Genomic DNA, 16,103 nt, shown 5'->3' with positions numbered 1-16,103 from the left:
AATCATACAGTACTTTTTTTTTTAAAGTCCGTGAGAGTTTCTTGCTTCCAAAGGAAAGATCACCTAGCTAAGAGAACCTAATCACGCATACGCAGGTTGCACACATCTCCAGTTCGAATTGTCCTTTGCAAGTCGGAAGGAAGGGATCTCGATCCAGCGCAAACCAAGCGAGGCTTCCACGTAGGAACAAAATCTGTTCCGGGGAACAATAATTCCAAGAACCAATCTGACACGAGTGCTAAACTCCGAATGAATCCACCTCATCGCCATGGGGGCGTCATCCATGGCGTATGCAGACTAAGCTGTACCACTACCGCAAGGCTAGGCCTTCTAGAAGAGGACGAACCCATCAATATATAGGCCGGCATGCATGGGTAGATGTAGATCCAATCAATCTGTGAGGTGAAAGAAGACAGATCACTTCACTTCAGTCGCCACAATTAGCCATGGATAAGGCATACATTGCCATCCTCTCCTGCGCCTTCCTCTTCCTGGTCCACTACGTTCTCGGCAAGGTCAGCCATGGCAGGCGCGGCAAGAAGGGCGCCGTGCAGCTGCCGCCGAGCCCCCCGGCCATCCCGTTCATCGGCCACCTCCACCTCGTGGAGAAGCCCATCCACGCCACGATGTGCCGCCTCGCCGCGCGCCTCGGCCCGGTCTTCTCGCTGCGCCTCGGATCCCGCCGCGCCGTGGTGGTGTCCTCGTCCGAGTGCGCCAGGGAGTGCTTCACGGAGCACGACGTGACCTTCGCCAACCGGCCCAAGTTCCCGTCGCAGCTCCTCGCGTCCTTCAACGGCACGGCGCTCGTCACGTCCAGCTACGGCCCGCACTGGCGCAACCTCCGGCGGGTCGCCACCGTGCAGCTGCTCTCCGCGCACCGCGTCGCCTGCATGTCCGGCGTCATCGCCGCAGAGGTCCGCGCCATGGCACGCCGGCTGTTCCATGCCACCGAGGCGTCCCCCGACGGCGCCGCGCGGGTCCAGCTGAAGCGGAGGCTCTTCGAGCTCTCCCTCAGCGTGCTCATGGAGACCATCGCGCAGACCAAGGCCACCCGCTCGGAGGCCGACGCCGACACGGACATGTCCGTGGAGGCGCAGGAGTTCAAGGAGGTGGTGGACAAGCTCATCCCGCACCTCGGCGCCGCCAACATGTGGGACTACCTGCCGGTGATGCGGTGGTTCGACGTCTTCGGCGTGAGGAACAAGATCTTGCACGCTGTGAGCCGGAGGGACGCGTTCCTGCGGCGACTCATCGATGCCGAACGCCGGAGGCTGGCCGACGGCGGCAGCGATGGCGATAAGAAGAGCATGATCGCCGTGCTGCTCACTCTGCAGAAGACGGAGCCAAAGGTGTACACCGATACCATGATCACGGCTCTCTGCGCGGTTAGTGCCTCTCTTCCACTTTCTTATCTCGGTCCATCTCAAACCAAGCTTAATTTGCAGCTCTTCTTTCTTTGTCAGTTTCTTCAGTGAGGAAATTACTCAATTAGCTTGTTCTATACACATTTGAGTCATTGGCTTCGTTTAAGTCATCGGCATACAGCAACGCGACCATAGTCATCGCTTGACTATTACTCTCCCAAGATCGCCCACTAGTGACTAGTCACCTAGATAGTCACTTGGTTGGATGAATCCGACATGTCATGTCACTAGTCACTACACAGGCCAAGATATTTGACTGTTGTATTGTCTGATAGAACACCAATGTTTTTGTCTTCCACTTCCGAATTCAATAGAGTAACCCGTGGTCACGATCAGCTTCATGTCACGACATCACTAACACTCGTTTTCTCAATGGATTCTCTGCAGAATTTATTTGGGGCCGGGACGGAGACCACGTCAACCACGACAGAGTGGGCGATGTCGCTCCTGCTGAACCACCCGGCAGCGCTGAAGAAGGCCCAGGCCGAGATCGACGCGTCAGTCGGGACCTCCCGTCTGGTGTCTGTCGACGACGTGCCCAGTCTCGCCTACCTGCAGTGCATCGTCAGCGAGACGCTCCGCCTCTACCCGGTGGCGCCGCTGCTGCTTCCACACGAGTCCTCCGCGGACTGCAAGGTTGGCGGCTACAACGTGCCGGCCGACACGATGCTGATCGTGAACGCTTACGCCATTCACCGGGACCCGGCGGCGTGGGAGCACCCGCTGGAGTTTAGGCCGGACAGGTTCGAGGACGGCAAGGCCGAGGGTCTGTTCATGATACCGTTCGGGATGGGGCGGCGGAGGTGCCCCGGGGAGACGCTGGCGCTGCGGACGATCGGAATGGTCCTGGCGACGCTGGTGCAATGCTTCGACTGGGAACCGGTGGACGGCGTGAAGGTGGACATGACGGAGGGGGGAGGGTTCACCATCCCAAAGGCCGTGCCGTTGGAGGCTGTGTGCAGGCCGCGCACGGTCATGCGCGACGTGCTTCAGAACCTCTAATCAACTAGTACCTTGCATCTTGGACTTGTAACTTCATGTTCGGTAGCATCGTATAAGGTTTGATAGCGTGTTGATGTTAGTAAATAAATAAATAAACTCGCGACATGTGAGCATAGTCACGCTAACATTTGTAAATTGCTCCATCGAAGTTTTGGTAGTAGCTAGTTCTCCACAGAAGTTGTTGTCAATCAATGCTTGAAGAGGGATTCTTCGGATGCTTGGCAATATAAGCTGCATGTATTGTAAGTGGAAGAACTATCCATTTAGTTGGCATGGGTAATAAAAGGGACATGCGGGAGAGTGCACAATCATACTTGAAGTCATGGCTTCACATGACCTGTAGATTTGGTACTAGCTCGTCATAGTCATGCAGCCGCACCCTCCGCTCTTCATCTGTTCGCGACGACGATGACTTCAAGCTTAGCTCGTCATAGTCGTGCCTTTGGTTTTGGGTGTCGTTTTTTTCTCTTTGTGCTTGCCTTGTAAGCTGATAGCCCCAACTGTGTTGCGTGGGTGTAAGTTGTAACTCCTGGCCGGTTGAGGGTTAATTCGAAGTCGAGCTCTGTGAGGATTTTTATCTAAAAAAACATGACCTATAGGTTTGGCACTCTATTTTCGGCATAGCTGGTTCACATAATGATATCAACATGCTCCAACGCTCTCCGATATTTAGTAGGCTTGTGAAAGGCAATTCTTCGAATGTCCAGTTTGAGGTCAATGGCCACCATAAGTCAATAGATACTATCTAGATGATGGTATCTATCCACCTTAGGCTATATTTTTGAAGACAATCTGGCATCCTGCTTACGAGAAACAAGAAATATTTGCTAAAGAGCAAGAGGATGCTACGAAGGATGTGGAGCAAGCTTTGGTCTACTCCAAAGTTGTTGGGCTATTTTTCGGCATCCTGCCAGAACATGGAGCGCTAACACTATGTGAGAGGTGATGACTGCTTGTGATCATGCACAACATGATTGTGGAGTCTGAGCATGTAAACCAAGATTCGAAGGGCAGGACAAGTTGGTCGAGCCATAGGGTGGACCGGCAACGTTTCAAGACTTTATCCATGTGCAATCCGTGATCAGACAACTCATAATGAGCTCCAAAACTATTTGGTTCACCACGTGTTGAACCATGTAGGAAGCAATGTAGAAATTCCTCCATATACCACTTGTCTTATTTTATTTAATTCTAGTTGAACTTTATATTTTAATTTTTTGGGGAACAATGTTGCTTAATTTGTAAACGAATAATTTGTGCAACAATTTCATATTATTGAATTTGTAATTGTTAAATAAGGCCAAAAGGTCATGGCTAAATAGCCAAGGTTGGCAACAAAGACATGGCCGCGCTGTCCAAAAGGGATGGTCGTCTTGTGGGCAGCTACCAACCTAGGAAGAGCCGGATGGCTATCCACGAGGCAAAAAAAAAGACCAAATCAGACGTTCCATTTGGCTCTTAGCCTTTGAAGATGTGCTTATGCTCTTTAGCGGTGCTGAAGCCGTTCTTCATTTGCAGTTCTTTGGATGTCCAGTTTGAGGTCAACATGCTCCAACGCTCTCCGATATTTGATAGGCTTGTGAAAGGCAATTCTTCGGATGTCCAGTTTGAGGTCAATGGCCACCATAAGTCAATAGATACTATCTAGATGATGGTATCTATCCACCTTAGGCTATATTTGTGAAGACAATCTGGCATCCTGCTTACGAGAAACGAGCCATATTTGCTAAAGAGCAAGAGGATGCTACGAAGGATGTGGCTACTCCAAAGTTGCTGGGCTATTGTTCGGCATCCTGCCAGAACATGGAGCACTGACACTATGTGTGATGCGGACATCCCTACCTCACTACTACCTTCGTCATTACCAATTGAAGATGAACCTGATGTGAAGCTCAAGTCCAATGAAGTCAGGATTGGACCAATGACACGAGCTCGTGCGAAGCTACTTAAGCAACAGGTGAACTTGTTCATAAACGATACCTTGATTGATGAGAACTTTATACTACCTAAGTCCTATTACTTATGTATCATCAGGTATGAAGAGGAGACAAGCATCGCACGAGGAGGAGAGGAGCAGCTGGACGTGAAGATGGACGTGAAGCTGGACAAGGAGCTGGACATGAAGATATCTCATGGACGCGCGAGGGAGGAGCGGGAGGAATGCGCGAGAGGAGAAGAAGAAGTCCAGGCCGGTCCAGCGCCCGGTCAGACCGGCCCCCACGCCGGGCCGCCCGGTCCCTGGCCCGATCGACCGGCCGCCAACCGGCCGCCAACCGGAGGAAGCGCATCGTACCGGGCAGAAACCGGAAACTTCGCAACTTTCCGGTTGCCGCCCGGTTGACCGGACCACAGACTGGACCGCCCGGTCCACAACCCGGTCGACCGGATTCCAGACCGGACCAGTCCGAGTCTGTCTCGACCAGATCTATTGTAATGTCGTGAGTGATATAACGAAAAGTGAGAGAGTGAATTCCTTAGTTTCATTAGCCACCAAAGAAGACATGAGAGAATTTAGTGAGGATGCTACGGCCATGCCTCTTGTGCTTTTGTACAGGGGTACGGTTTTGGTTTCTAACGACATGACCCCTCTTCCTCTTGGTGTTTCTAATGTTTTGCAGGAATTCGGCGACGTGTTTCCGGAGGAGGTACCCGCAGGACTACCACCATTGCGAGGTATTGAGCATCAAATTGACTTGATTCCCGGAGCATCGCTGCCCAATAGGGCGCCATATCGCACTAATCCCGAAGAGACGAAGGAGATACAGAAGCAAGTACAAACGCTACTCGACAAAGGTTATATCCGCATAAGCCTTAGTCCTTGTGTTGTTCCTGTTATTCTAGTTCATAAGAAAGATGGTACTTGGCGTATGTGCGTAGATTGTAGAGCTATAAACAACATTACTATTCGATATCGTCATCCTATTCCCCGTTTAGAGGATATGCTAGATGAATTGAGTGGTGCTGCTGTGTTCTCTAAAATTGATTTGCGTAGTGGCTATCATCAAATTAGGATGAAAGAAGGGGATGAGTGGAAAACAGCCTTTAAAACAAAATTTGGTTTATATGAGTGGTTAGTAATGCCTTTTGGGTTAACTAATGCACCTAGCACTTTCATGAGACTAATGAACCATGTTTTGAGTGAATTTATTGGCAAATTTGTGGTTGTGTACTTTGATGACATATTAATCTACATCCGCAATGAATCTGATCATACTATACATATTCGACATGTTTTGTAAGTGTTGCGTGATAATCAACTCTATGGTAATCTTGAGAAGTACACATTTTGCAAAGATAAGGTCATATTTCTTGGTTATGTTGTCTCTAAGCATGGAGTAGAAGTAGATGTGTCTAAAATTGAAGCTATTCAAAATTGGCCTACTCCCATGAATGTGAGTCAAGTAAGAAGTTTCCATGGTCTAGCTGGGTTTTATCGCAGATTTGTGCCCAACTTTAGTACTATTGCTGCACCTTTGAATGATTTGACTAAAAAGGGTGTTGTTTTTGAGTGGGCGCAGCCCAAGATCATGCTTTTGATGAACTTAAGAGATTGTTAACTTCTGCACCGTTGCTTGCACTTCCTGATTTCAATAAGCAATTTGAGATTGAATGTGATGCTAGTGGTATTGGAATTGGTGGTGTGTTGATGCAAGAGGGTCGTCCAATTGCATATTTTTCTGAGAAACTTTCTGGTGCTAAGTTGAACTATCCTATATATGATAAAGAATTGTATGCTTTAATTAGAGTTCTTGAGGTTTGGCAACATTACTTGTGGCCAAAAGAATTTATCATACATTCTGATCATGAAGCTTTGAAATACCTGAAAGTCCAATCTACTTTGCATAAGCGTCTAGCTAAGTGGGTTGAGTTCATTGAGTCTTTTCCATACATTATTAAGCATAAGAAGGGAAAAGATAATATTGTTGCTGATGCTCTATCTAGGAAGAATATGCTATTAACTCAACTTGATGTTAAATTTCCTGGATTAGAGATACTATGTGATTTGTATGCCACTGATCATGATTTTGCTGAACCATATCGTTTATGTGCTCTTGGTAAAGCATGGGAAAAATATCACATACATGATGGGTTCTTGTTTAGAGCTAACAAACTATGTGTTCCAGAATCGTCTGTGCGTTTGCTCTTATTGCAGGAATCACATGCTGGAGGTTTGATGGGTCACTTTGGGCGTGAGAAGACGCTACTCATGCTAGCTGACCACTTTTATTGGCCAAAGATGAGGCGGGACGTGGATAGATATGTGAGAAGATGCATTACTTGCAACAAGTCCAAGTCCAAGCTGAAGCCTCACGGTTTGTATACTCCTTTACCGGCACCTACTACACCATGGGAGGATATTAGTATGGATTTTGTGTTGGGTTTGCCGCGTACTAAGAGAGGCCATGATTCTATATTTGTGGTAGTGGATAGATTCTCTAAGATGTCCCACTTTATTGCTCGCCACAAGAGCGACGATGCGTCGCATATTGCTAACCTGTTTTTCGGGGAGATTGTACGTCTACATGGAGTCCCAAAGACTATTGTTTCGATCGTGACGTGAAGTTTATGAGCTACTTCGGAAGACGCTTTGGAGAAAGCTGGGGACAAAGCTGCTTTTCAGCACTACTTGTCATCCCCAAACTGATGGTCAAACTGAAGTGGTGAATAGAACACTGTCACAACTGTTGAGATCCATGATCAAGAAGAACCTGAAGGAGTGGGAAGAGTGTTTGCCGCATGTGAAGTTTGCTTACAACACGGCGGTACACTCTACCACGGAGCTATGTCCTTTTGAGGTGGTGTATGGTTTCAAACCCATTACCCCACTTGACTTGTTGCCCTTGCCCATACATGAGAGAGTTAATATGGCGGCATCAAAGAGGGCAGATTTTGTGAAGAAGATTCATGTGAAGACTAAAGAGTTGATTGAGAAGAAAGGCAAGAGCAATGCTGCAAGGATGAATAAGAAGCGCAAGGAGATGTTGTTCAAGCCTGGTGATTTGGTCTGGGTACATTTTCGCAAGGATAGGTTCCCGAAGCTGAGGAAGTCTAAGTTAAAGCCTCGTGGTGCTGGTCCTTACAAAGTGCTTGTCAAGATCAAAGATAATGCATACTCGATAGATCTTCCAGAGGATGAGTTTGGTGTCAGTAATTCTTTCAAGGGATTTCTATTTTCGTGCCCTCGGTTCCTTAGTTGTACTCAGTTTTCCCCAGCTCCTTAGTTTTTCCTCAGTTTTACCCAAACCTTTGTCTGAAACCATCACACGTGATGTAACGGCCAGTTGCCCGACGGTTGACCGTTATCTTCCGACTAGTGGGGCCACGTAGAGCCCGCAAAGACACGTCGGACCATCCATCTTTGTTTGACCGTAAGCATCGCTGTATCCCCGACCAAAACGCGAACGAGTGGGGCTTCGGTATATCGAATGACAAGTGGGACCATGACGCCGATACAAGGGGCAATACACGGGTAGGATTAGATTTTTAAATGGAGCTCTACAGCGATGGCACGGAGGAGGTGGCATGCGGGGTGCCGAGATGAGATCGACGTCCACAATGAACTGCATGAGGCGAGACCGGACGCATTAGATAGATATGAACTAGACGCGTTTAACCATGCAAAGAAGAGAAGAAATGGTCGACGACATCGAAGACTACGTCAAAACTTTGACCGACCGTGTCGGACACGAACACGAGCAATGTAGAGAAAACTAGTGTCTCTCCTTTCCGGCGTGTATAGGTGGGTGCTAGGAGAGTGTGGTGGCGAAGGGAAAGACCTCGCGGCGGTCCGTGGCGTCCAGCATAGCGGGTCGGCGTGGCCGTGCCCACAGCGGCGTGCATGCATGTTCGGCATTGGCATCAGCATGTACGTTCGGCATTGGCCTCGGCGGTATCTCTGGTGTGTCAGTGATCGAATGAGGGGATGGGATTGAGGGTGCATCCCGACGTTGACCTAGCAGTGGCGGCGAGCATAGCCGTTCGACCATGCCGATATCGGCATCGGCATCGTTTGGAGGCTGTGGTGCTCGAATCAAGTTGGGATTTGTTTCTCGTAGGCCAAAATGAATTTGAAACAAGTTTCATGTTGAAGGTTAGGTAACGAAAGTTTGTAACTATCCCAAAATTATACTAGCGCCATGGTGAGGTTCTTTTTGATAGAGCTATACGGTTGGGCAAACTTTTTTGACACTTTTTAGATAGGGTTCCTTGTTGTTACACGTATGGCATCATGTATGGAAAATTTGTGGTCATTTGGAGATGTTCGAAAAAATCACTTTGCTTAAGCGCATGCCGTTTCGTCTCGCTGAAACCAGCTTTTCTAACAAGGTGATTTTTTCTACCTTCTCTAAATAACCTCAAATTTCATACAGCTGATCTTCTATACATAGATAGATAGATTGTTTCGTTTTTACATTTTTCGAACTTTTTATTTCCCTTTATAATACCCAATTGATTTTCAGGTCAAAACCTCGAAAAACAGCATCATGTATGGCATCATTTCACCCTAAATTTCAAATTTTCTGAAACTTTCCCTTTTAGATATTCCTTGTTGTTATAGGTATGCCATCATGTATGCCAAACTTGGTTAGGTCTCACTGAAACCAGCTTTTGTAACAAATTAGGTGATGGTTTATCATTTTTTTTTGCGTGAAAAGTAATGGCAACAACAAATCGGTGATGGTTTATCATATTTTTTTGCGTGAAAAGTAATGGCTACAACAAATTGTTGATGGTTTATCATTTTTTTGCGTGAAAAGTAATGGCTACAACAAATTGTTGATGGTTTATCATTTTTTTGCGTGAAAAGTAATGGCAACAACAAATCGGTGATGGTTTATCATTTTTTTGCGTGAAAAGTAATGGCTACAACAAATTGTTGATGGTTTATCATTTTTTTGCGTGAAAAGTAATGGCAACAACAAATCGGTGATGGTTTATCATTTTTTTTGCGTGAAAAGTAATGGCTACAACAAATTGTTGATGGTTTATCATTTTTTTGCGTGAAAAGTAATGGCAACAACAAATCGGTGATGGTTTATCATTTTTTTGCGTGAAAAGTAATGGCTACAACAAATTGTTGATGGTTTATCATTTTTTGCGTGAAAAGTAACGCCTAAAATAGTTTATAATTTTTAGCGCGTGAAAAATAATACAGAAAACCGCCCTTCAGCATACTTAGAGGGTGGAAGCTAATTAACCGCCAACAGAGAGAGAGAGAGGGGTTATCCTGCCCGTTCCCTATATCATACGATCAACGGTCGGCGGGCACGATCCGCGTGACATGGGCTAGACCAATCAGGGCGATGATGCACGTCTGCGAGAATTTGTGAAGAGAGAGGGCAAAACCGAGTACTATCAAGAAACCAAGGGCACCCGAGTAGTAAATAGACTAAGGGATTCAAATATGAGATTTAAAAAATGGAAAATGCTTGTTTTGTACAATGAAACCCATCTTGGCCTACCTCAAACTATTTGCAATACCAATATACATCCAGTGTGAGAATTGTGGCCTCATTTAGACAAAGTATGATTTGGGGGAAGCTGTTTTGGGAAGGGCTTGTTGTGGAAAACCATGCACCTTCATAGCTACTAGGTGATTTGAGAAGTGGCAATTTATGGTAAAACTTGATTTATCTATGATTTATCTATGATTTGAGAAGTGGCAATTTGTGGTAAAGACTCCATGAGTAAGTGCCACTCTTTTTAGGATTTTTTTGCACATTAAATGACTCATTTAACTAGTTAATCCCATTTGTTGACCAGCCACTTGAGGGTAAAACTGAGTATATTGCACTAGCCAGTATTAGCACTCGAGGGGAAAATTGAGCACACAAAAAATGCTAGTATAAGACTCGAGGGTATACCTGAGTATATCTAAATTTCCAGGGTTAGACTCGAGGACACGTGCAATTGTTGACGCGTAGACGCGGGTCGCGGTGGAGAAGTCGAGACGTGCAATCGTGGACGCGTGTCGCGTTGCAGAAGTCCAAGACGTGCAGACGTGCACCGGTGCACGCGTAGGACGCGGGTCGCATTAACCACCCCCCGCCTTTATACACGCCTCCTCGCACTCTCTCTGTCACTCTCACTCGCTCACGCATCGCCAACTCTCTCATGTCCCATCATCTTCTCCAAAGCAAAAAACCCTCTCCCTCTCCCTCTTCCTCTTCCTCCGCCGTAGAGATGGACAAGGAGAATGCCAATCCCATCGTCGAGGTGGGCTCAAAGCGCGACGCCTCCATCTTCGGCGCCGTCCCCTCACGGACGACGACGCCGCCGCCGCCGCCGTCGCCGGTGCATCGGAGGCTGCCGCCGCCGGTGGCGGTCGGATCCCGGCGGGATGGGTCGACCCCTACGACCCCGTGCCGTACGTCCCGCCCCCGAACCCCTACGACACCTCCCTGGAGGACCCATGGAACGAGGTAACTACGGTTTGCTTCCTTTTTTGTTCCCCATTCCTTTTTGAACCCTATTTTTGATGGTGTAGATGGATCTGTAGATGGATGAGTATTGGGCTAATATTTGCGCCGATTTTATTCCATTTTGTTTTGATCACTTCTTGATTTCGTTTAAGATTTGGGGTTCGGCTGTTCGGTTAATTTATGCAAGTAATATTGGATCTCAATCAGTTAATTTATGCAAGTAATCATGAGATCTCAATCAGTTATTTTATGCACTAATCAAAAGATATCAACCGTTTAATTTTGCAAATGAACTCGAATGTGTTCAAGTTCAGATCTAGTTCAGATCTAGAATCTGTTTCTTTGCCTATGATGAATGGTTGGGCACAAATTTTTACGGGGAGGGTTCAGCGAACCATTGCTGTGTACAAATCTGTTGTGCATGAGCTTTAGTTCGCTAACACCTTCCCCGTAGATATATAATCATGTCCACTCTAACCGAGGCTGACTCTGTTTTTCTTAACTTTGTTATCATGTACGTTAGTCATCGTTGCAACTCATTCACTAGTTTCTGTTTGATATGGATCAGATGTCTGGCAGCGACGTCGGCAGCGACGAAGAGGAGGAGGACGTCAAGACTCGCCAAGTGCTGCGGAGGCTGCAGGTCGGCCAGTACATCTCCTACTTCGCCAAGGGGGTGTACAGTGCCCCTTCGCACCAGGAGACTCGGCGCCACGGACTTCAACTGCCTCGTCACGCATGCCGAGAACATCGGCAACACCTTCCCCAACGTCGGCACGACGGTGAACGTCCACTCCTTCCGCGCCAAGCACGGGGCGCTCGGCATGCACCTCCGCAGCTTGCGGCGGGTGGAGATCTCCGCCGGCCGCATGCCTCCGCTCAAGCCCAAGGCTCCCAAGGGGAGCAAGAGCAACAAGTGGAGGCGGAGCCGGATGGGGTAGGCGGAGTCCCCGGACGTGTGCTGCTGCTGCTCGCTGCCTCCTAGTTTGTTGTTGGGATCCCTTTGTTGTTAGCTAGGGATCCCTTGTTGTTATGTTAGTATGATGGTGCTCGTGAAGAACCTCGTTACTATGTTGGCTGCTGTGTATGCAGCCTATTATCTATCCATATTATCTAGGGATTATCTATCCCTAGTCTACTATATTTTGTTGGCCGTACTTAGTTTTCTTGATTTACTATGACTCGTGAATTTATCGTACATTATCCCGGAGATTTGCTTCTAGATTTAACTACATACATATGGACCGGAGGGAGTACTAGATTTGCTGCCATATTGGGCAAACAACGAGGGCCAAAAGGCACAAATAATTGAAGAAAGTCAGAAATGCAAGCTTCTCTAGATTTTATACTAATTTGGTGAAAAGGACAGAGAGAAAGAGGGGAAAAAGGTGCACTTAATAATGCCAATTTTGGGCCGAGAGAGACAGAACCCAGCTCCTGCTCACGTGCAACCAAACGCTTCTCGTCCTGTCCCACGCGGTCCCTTTCTACCAGCCCCACGCGACGCGGGCCCACACGACGCGGCCCCACACGACGCGGCCCCACACGTGACAGAACGGTCAACTAAACGGGAATCCTGCCGTCTGAGTTGCTTCTGCGGGTTTCAGACAAACGTTTGGGGGTAAAACTGAGGAAAAACTAAGGAGCTGGGGAAAACTGAGTACAACTAAGGACCTGAGGGCACGAAAATAGAAATCCCTTCTTTCAATGTTGCTGATTTGACACCATATGACGGAGAAGACCTTGGAGCGTCGGGGTCGACGCCTTTTGAAGGGGGGGGGGAGATGATGCGGACATCCCTACCTCACTACTACCTCCGTCATTACCAATTGAAGATGAACCTCGTCGTGAAGCTCAAGTCCAATGAAGTCGGGATTGGACCAATGACACGAGCTCGTGCGAAGCTACTTAAGCAACAGGTGAACTTGTTCCTAAACGATACCTTGATTGATGAGAACTTTATACTACCTAAGTCCTATTACTTATGTATCATCGGGTATGAAGAGGAGACAAGCATCGCACGAGGAGGAGAGGAGCAGCTGGACGTGAAGATGGACGTGAAGCTGGACAAGGAGCTGGACATGAAGATATCTCATGGACGCGCGAGGGAGGAGCGAGAGGAATGCGCGAGAGGAGAAGAAGAAGTCCAGGCCGGTCCAGCGCCCGGTCAGACCGGCCCCCACGCCGGGCCGCCCGGTCCCTGGCCCGGTCGACCGGCCGCCAACCGGCCGCCAACCGGAGGAAGCGCATCGTACCGGACAGAAACCGGAAACTTCGCAACTTTCCGGTTGCCGCCCGGTTGACCGGACCACAGACCGGACCGCCCGGTCCACAACCCGGTCGACCGGATTCCAGACCGGACCAGTCCGAGTCTGTCTCGACCAGATCTATTCTGGGTCGGTTTTACTTGTATCTTTCGACCAGAACTCGTCCCGGACACCTATATAAGTGCCCAGGACGCCCCCCTAGCTGCTTTAGACCACGTTTAAGATAAACCCTAGTTCTTAGTTGTTTGCTCTGCAAAACTATTGAATTCCCTACACCATATTGCTTGATATTGTGTAGATCCTGTTTAAGTCTTGTGTGATCTGCTGTTCCATTGGAAATTAGACGGTTGCAACTTACCGCTTCGTGATCGGCGGCTACGTGCTCAAGTGTGTGGAGTTGCGAATATCTTGCAGGGTTGAGAGCTGTTGCATCTGGCGACAGGGACCAATCGAGAGATCTCGTTGCGTCATACAAGTTATCTACAAGTTATCTCCGTTGTGTTCATCGCGTGTTGATCACCATCCACCTCGCTTACTGAGAAGATCGGGCCACCCCTTATCAATGTGAGAGGTGATGACTGTTTGTGATCATGCACAACATGATTGTGGAGTCTGAGCATGTAAACCAAGATTCGAAGGGCAGGACAAGTTGGTCGAGCCATAGGGTGGCAACTCATAATGAGCTCCAAAACTATTTGGTTCTCCATATGCCACTTGTCTTATTTTATTTAATTCTAGTTGAACTTTATATTTTATTTGTTTGGGGAACAATGCTGTTTAATTTGTAAATGAATAATTTGTGCAACAATTTCATATTATTGAATTTGTAATTGTTAAATAAGGCCAAAAGGTCATGGCTAAATAGCCAAGGTTGGCAACAAAGACATGGTCGCGCTGTCCAAAAGGGATGGTCGTCTTGTGGGCAGCTACCAGCCTAGGAAGAGCACGGGCTTGACACGAGCCGGATGGCTATCCACGAGGCCAAAAACAGACCAAATCAGACGTTCCATTTGGCTCTTAGCCTTTGAAGATGTGCTTATGCTCTTTAGCGGTGCTGAAGCAGTTCTTCGTTTGCAGTTCCACCGACGGTTCGTTCTGTTATTGTATCTCCAGTGTAGCGATCCAAAACGGCCGACACGATGCTGATCGTGAACGCGTACGCCATTCACCGGGACCCGGCGGCGTGGGAGCACCCGCTGGAGTTTAGACCGGAGAGGTTCGAGGACTGCAAGGCCGAGGGTCTGTTCATGATACCGATCGGGATGGGGCGGCGAGGTGCCCCGGGGAGACGCTGGCGCTGCGGACGATCGGAATGGTCCTGGCGACGCTGGTGCAGTGCTTCGACTGGGAACCGGTGGACAGCGTGAAGGTGGACATGACGGATGGGGGAGGGTTCACCATCCCAAAGGCCGTGCCGTTGTAGGCCGTGTGCAGCCCACGCGCGGTCATGCGCGACGCTTCAGAACCTCTAATCAACTAGTACCTTGCATCTTGGACTTGTAACTTCATGTTCGGTAGCATCGTATAAGGTTTGATAGCGTGTTGATGTTAGTAAATAAAATAAATAAACTCGCGACATGTGAGCATAGTCACGCTAACATTTGTAGATTGCTCCACCGAAGTTTTGGCAGTAGCTAGTTTTCCACAGAAGTTGTTGTCAATCAACACTTGAAGAGGGTTTCTTTAGATGCTTGGTAATATAGGCTGCATGTATTGGGACTGGAAGAACTATAGATTTGGTACTAGCTCGTCATACTCGTGTTGTTGGTTGGCATGGGCAATAAAAGGGACATGCGGGAGAGCGCACAATCATACTTGAAGTGATGGCTTCACATGACCTATAGATTTGGTACTAGCTCGTCATAGTTGTGCCGCCGCACCCTCCGCTCTTCATCTGTTCGCGACGACGATGACTTCAAGCTTAGCTCGTCGTAGTCGTGCCCTTTGGTTTTGGGTGTCATTTTTTTTCTCTTTGTGCTTGCCTTGTAAGCTGATAACCCCAGCTGTGTTGCGTGGGTGTAAGTTGTAACTCCTGGCCGGTTGAGGGTTAATTCAAAGTCGGGCTCTGTGAGGATTTTTATCTAAAAAAACATGACCTATAGGTTTGGCACTCTATTTTCGGCATAGCTGGTTCACATAATGATATCAACATGCTCCAACGCTCTCCGATATTTGGTAGGCTTGTGAAAGGCAATTCTTCGAATGTTCAGTTTGAGATCAATGGCCACCATAAGTCAATAGATACTATCTAGATGATGGTATCTATCCACCTTAGGTTAAAGCTAAAGCGTTTTTATTGCATGCTACCTCCATCAGTCTTCATTAGGAAGACCAAGAATGTCATGAGATATAAAACTACCATCAATGAACCATATTTCAAAGTCTTGGAAACTCCATTGTTCGTAGAATGGCATAGATGGCCAAAGAAGAAAGCTAGCACACTGAGGCAACTGAACGATACTGCCCAGTAGTGTATTTCAACTTTTCAAGGTATGCAAATTCTGGTCACATAAACAGGAAGATGCGCAGTTAGTAAACTGTATGCACCACAGAAAATCTGAATAGCACATAATATAGAAAATAAATACAGTTAACAATGTGGCTGAATTCTGAATTGTTGATTAAGATGGTAAAATAAAAATATATCTTCTGGTCCATTAAGATCTGTGGGTAAGATCCCAGAAGGTTGGATTAACCATGCATGCATGACATAATGCAGAGTAGAGGTGCCAAGAAGAATGCCAGATGAAGCACCTGGCCTGGAACATATATACATCAAACACAAGCACTAGGTATGATATTATTTTGTAGATTGAAGAAGAGGGGATAAAATTAAGTAGTTGCACAACTCTAAACACGATGGCTCGTCGCTAAAAACAAGCTTCGATCTTTTTTCACTAACCTAAGGTTTCAGCTCACAAACTAATCAATCGGTTCAAGAAACACTTCATTTTAGTTGACTAATAAGTGGGTGTAAATAAAGACTA

The 16,103-nt window shown here is 47.5% G+C and overlaps 1 protein-coding gene across 1 annotated transcript; it reads left to right on the top strand.

Annotated features, from left to right (window-relative positions):
- The first annotated feature begins 259 nt into the window (after positions 1-259).
- LOC124704370 (cytochrome P450 81Q32-like) lies at positions 260-2,561 on the top strand. The gene is made up of 2 exons (XM_047236625.1): positions 260-1,385; positions 1,812-2,561. Exons 1-2 carry the CDS (start codon positions 447-449, stop codon positions 2,424-2,426), a joined length of 1,554 nt encoding a protein of 517 aa, XP_047092581.1. The 5' UTR covers positions 260-446; the 3' UTR covers positions 2,427-2,561.
- The last annotated feature ends 13,542 nt before the right edge of the window (positions 2,562-16,103 follow it).

The sequence above is a fragment of the Lolium rigidum genome, chromosome 3 (assembly GCF_022539505.1).
Source record: "Lolium rigidum isolate FL_2022 chromosome 3, APGP_CSIRO_Lrig_0.1, whole genome shotgun sequence".
Classification (NCBI taxonomy): domain Eukaryota; kingdom Viridiplantae; phylum Streptophyta; class Magnoliopsida; order Poales; family Poaceae; genus Lolium; species Lolium rigidum.
This window is presented reverse-complemented; position numbering and strand designations above follow the sequence as displayed.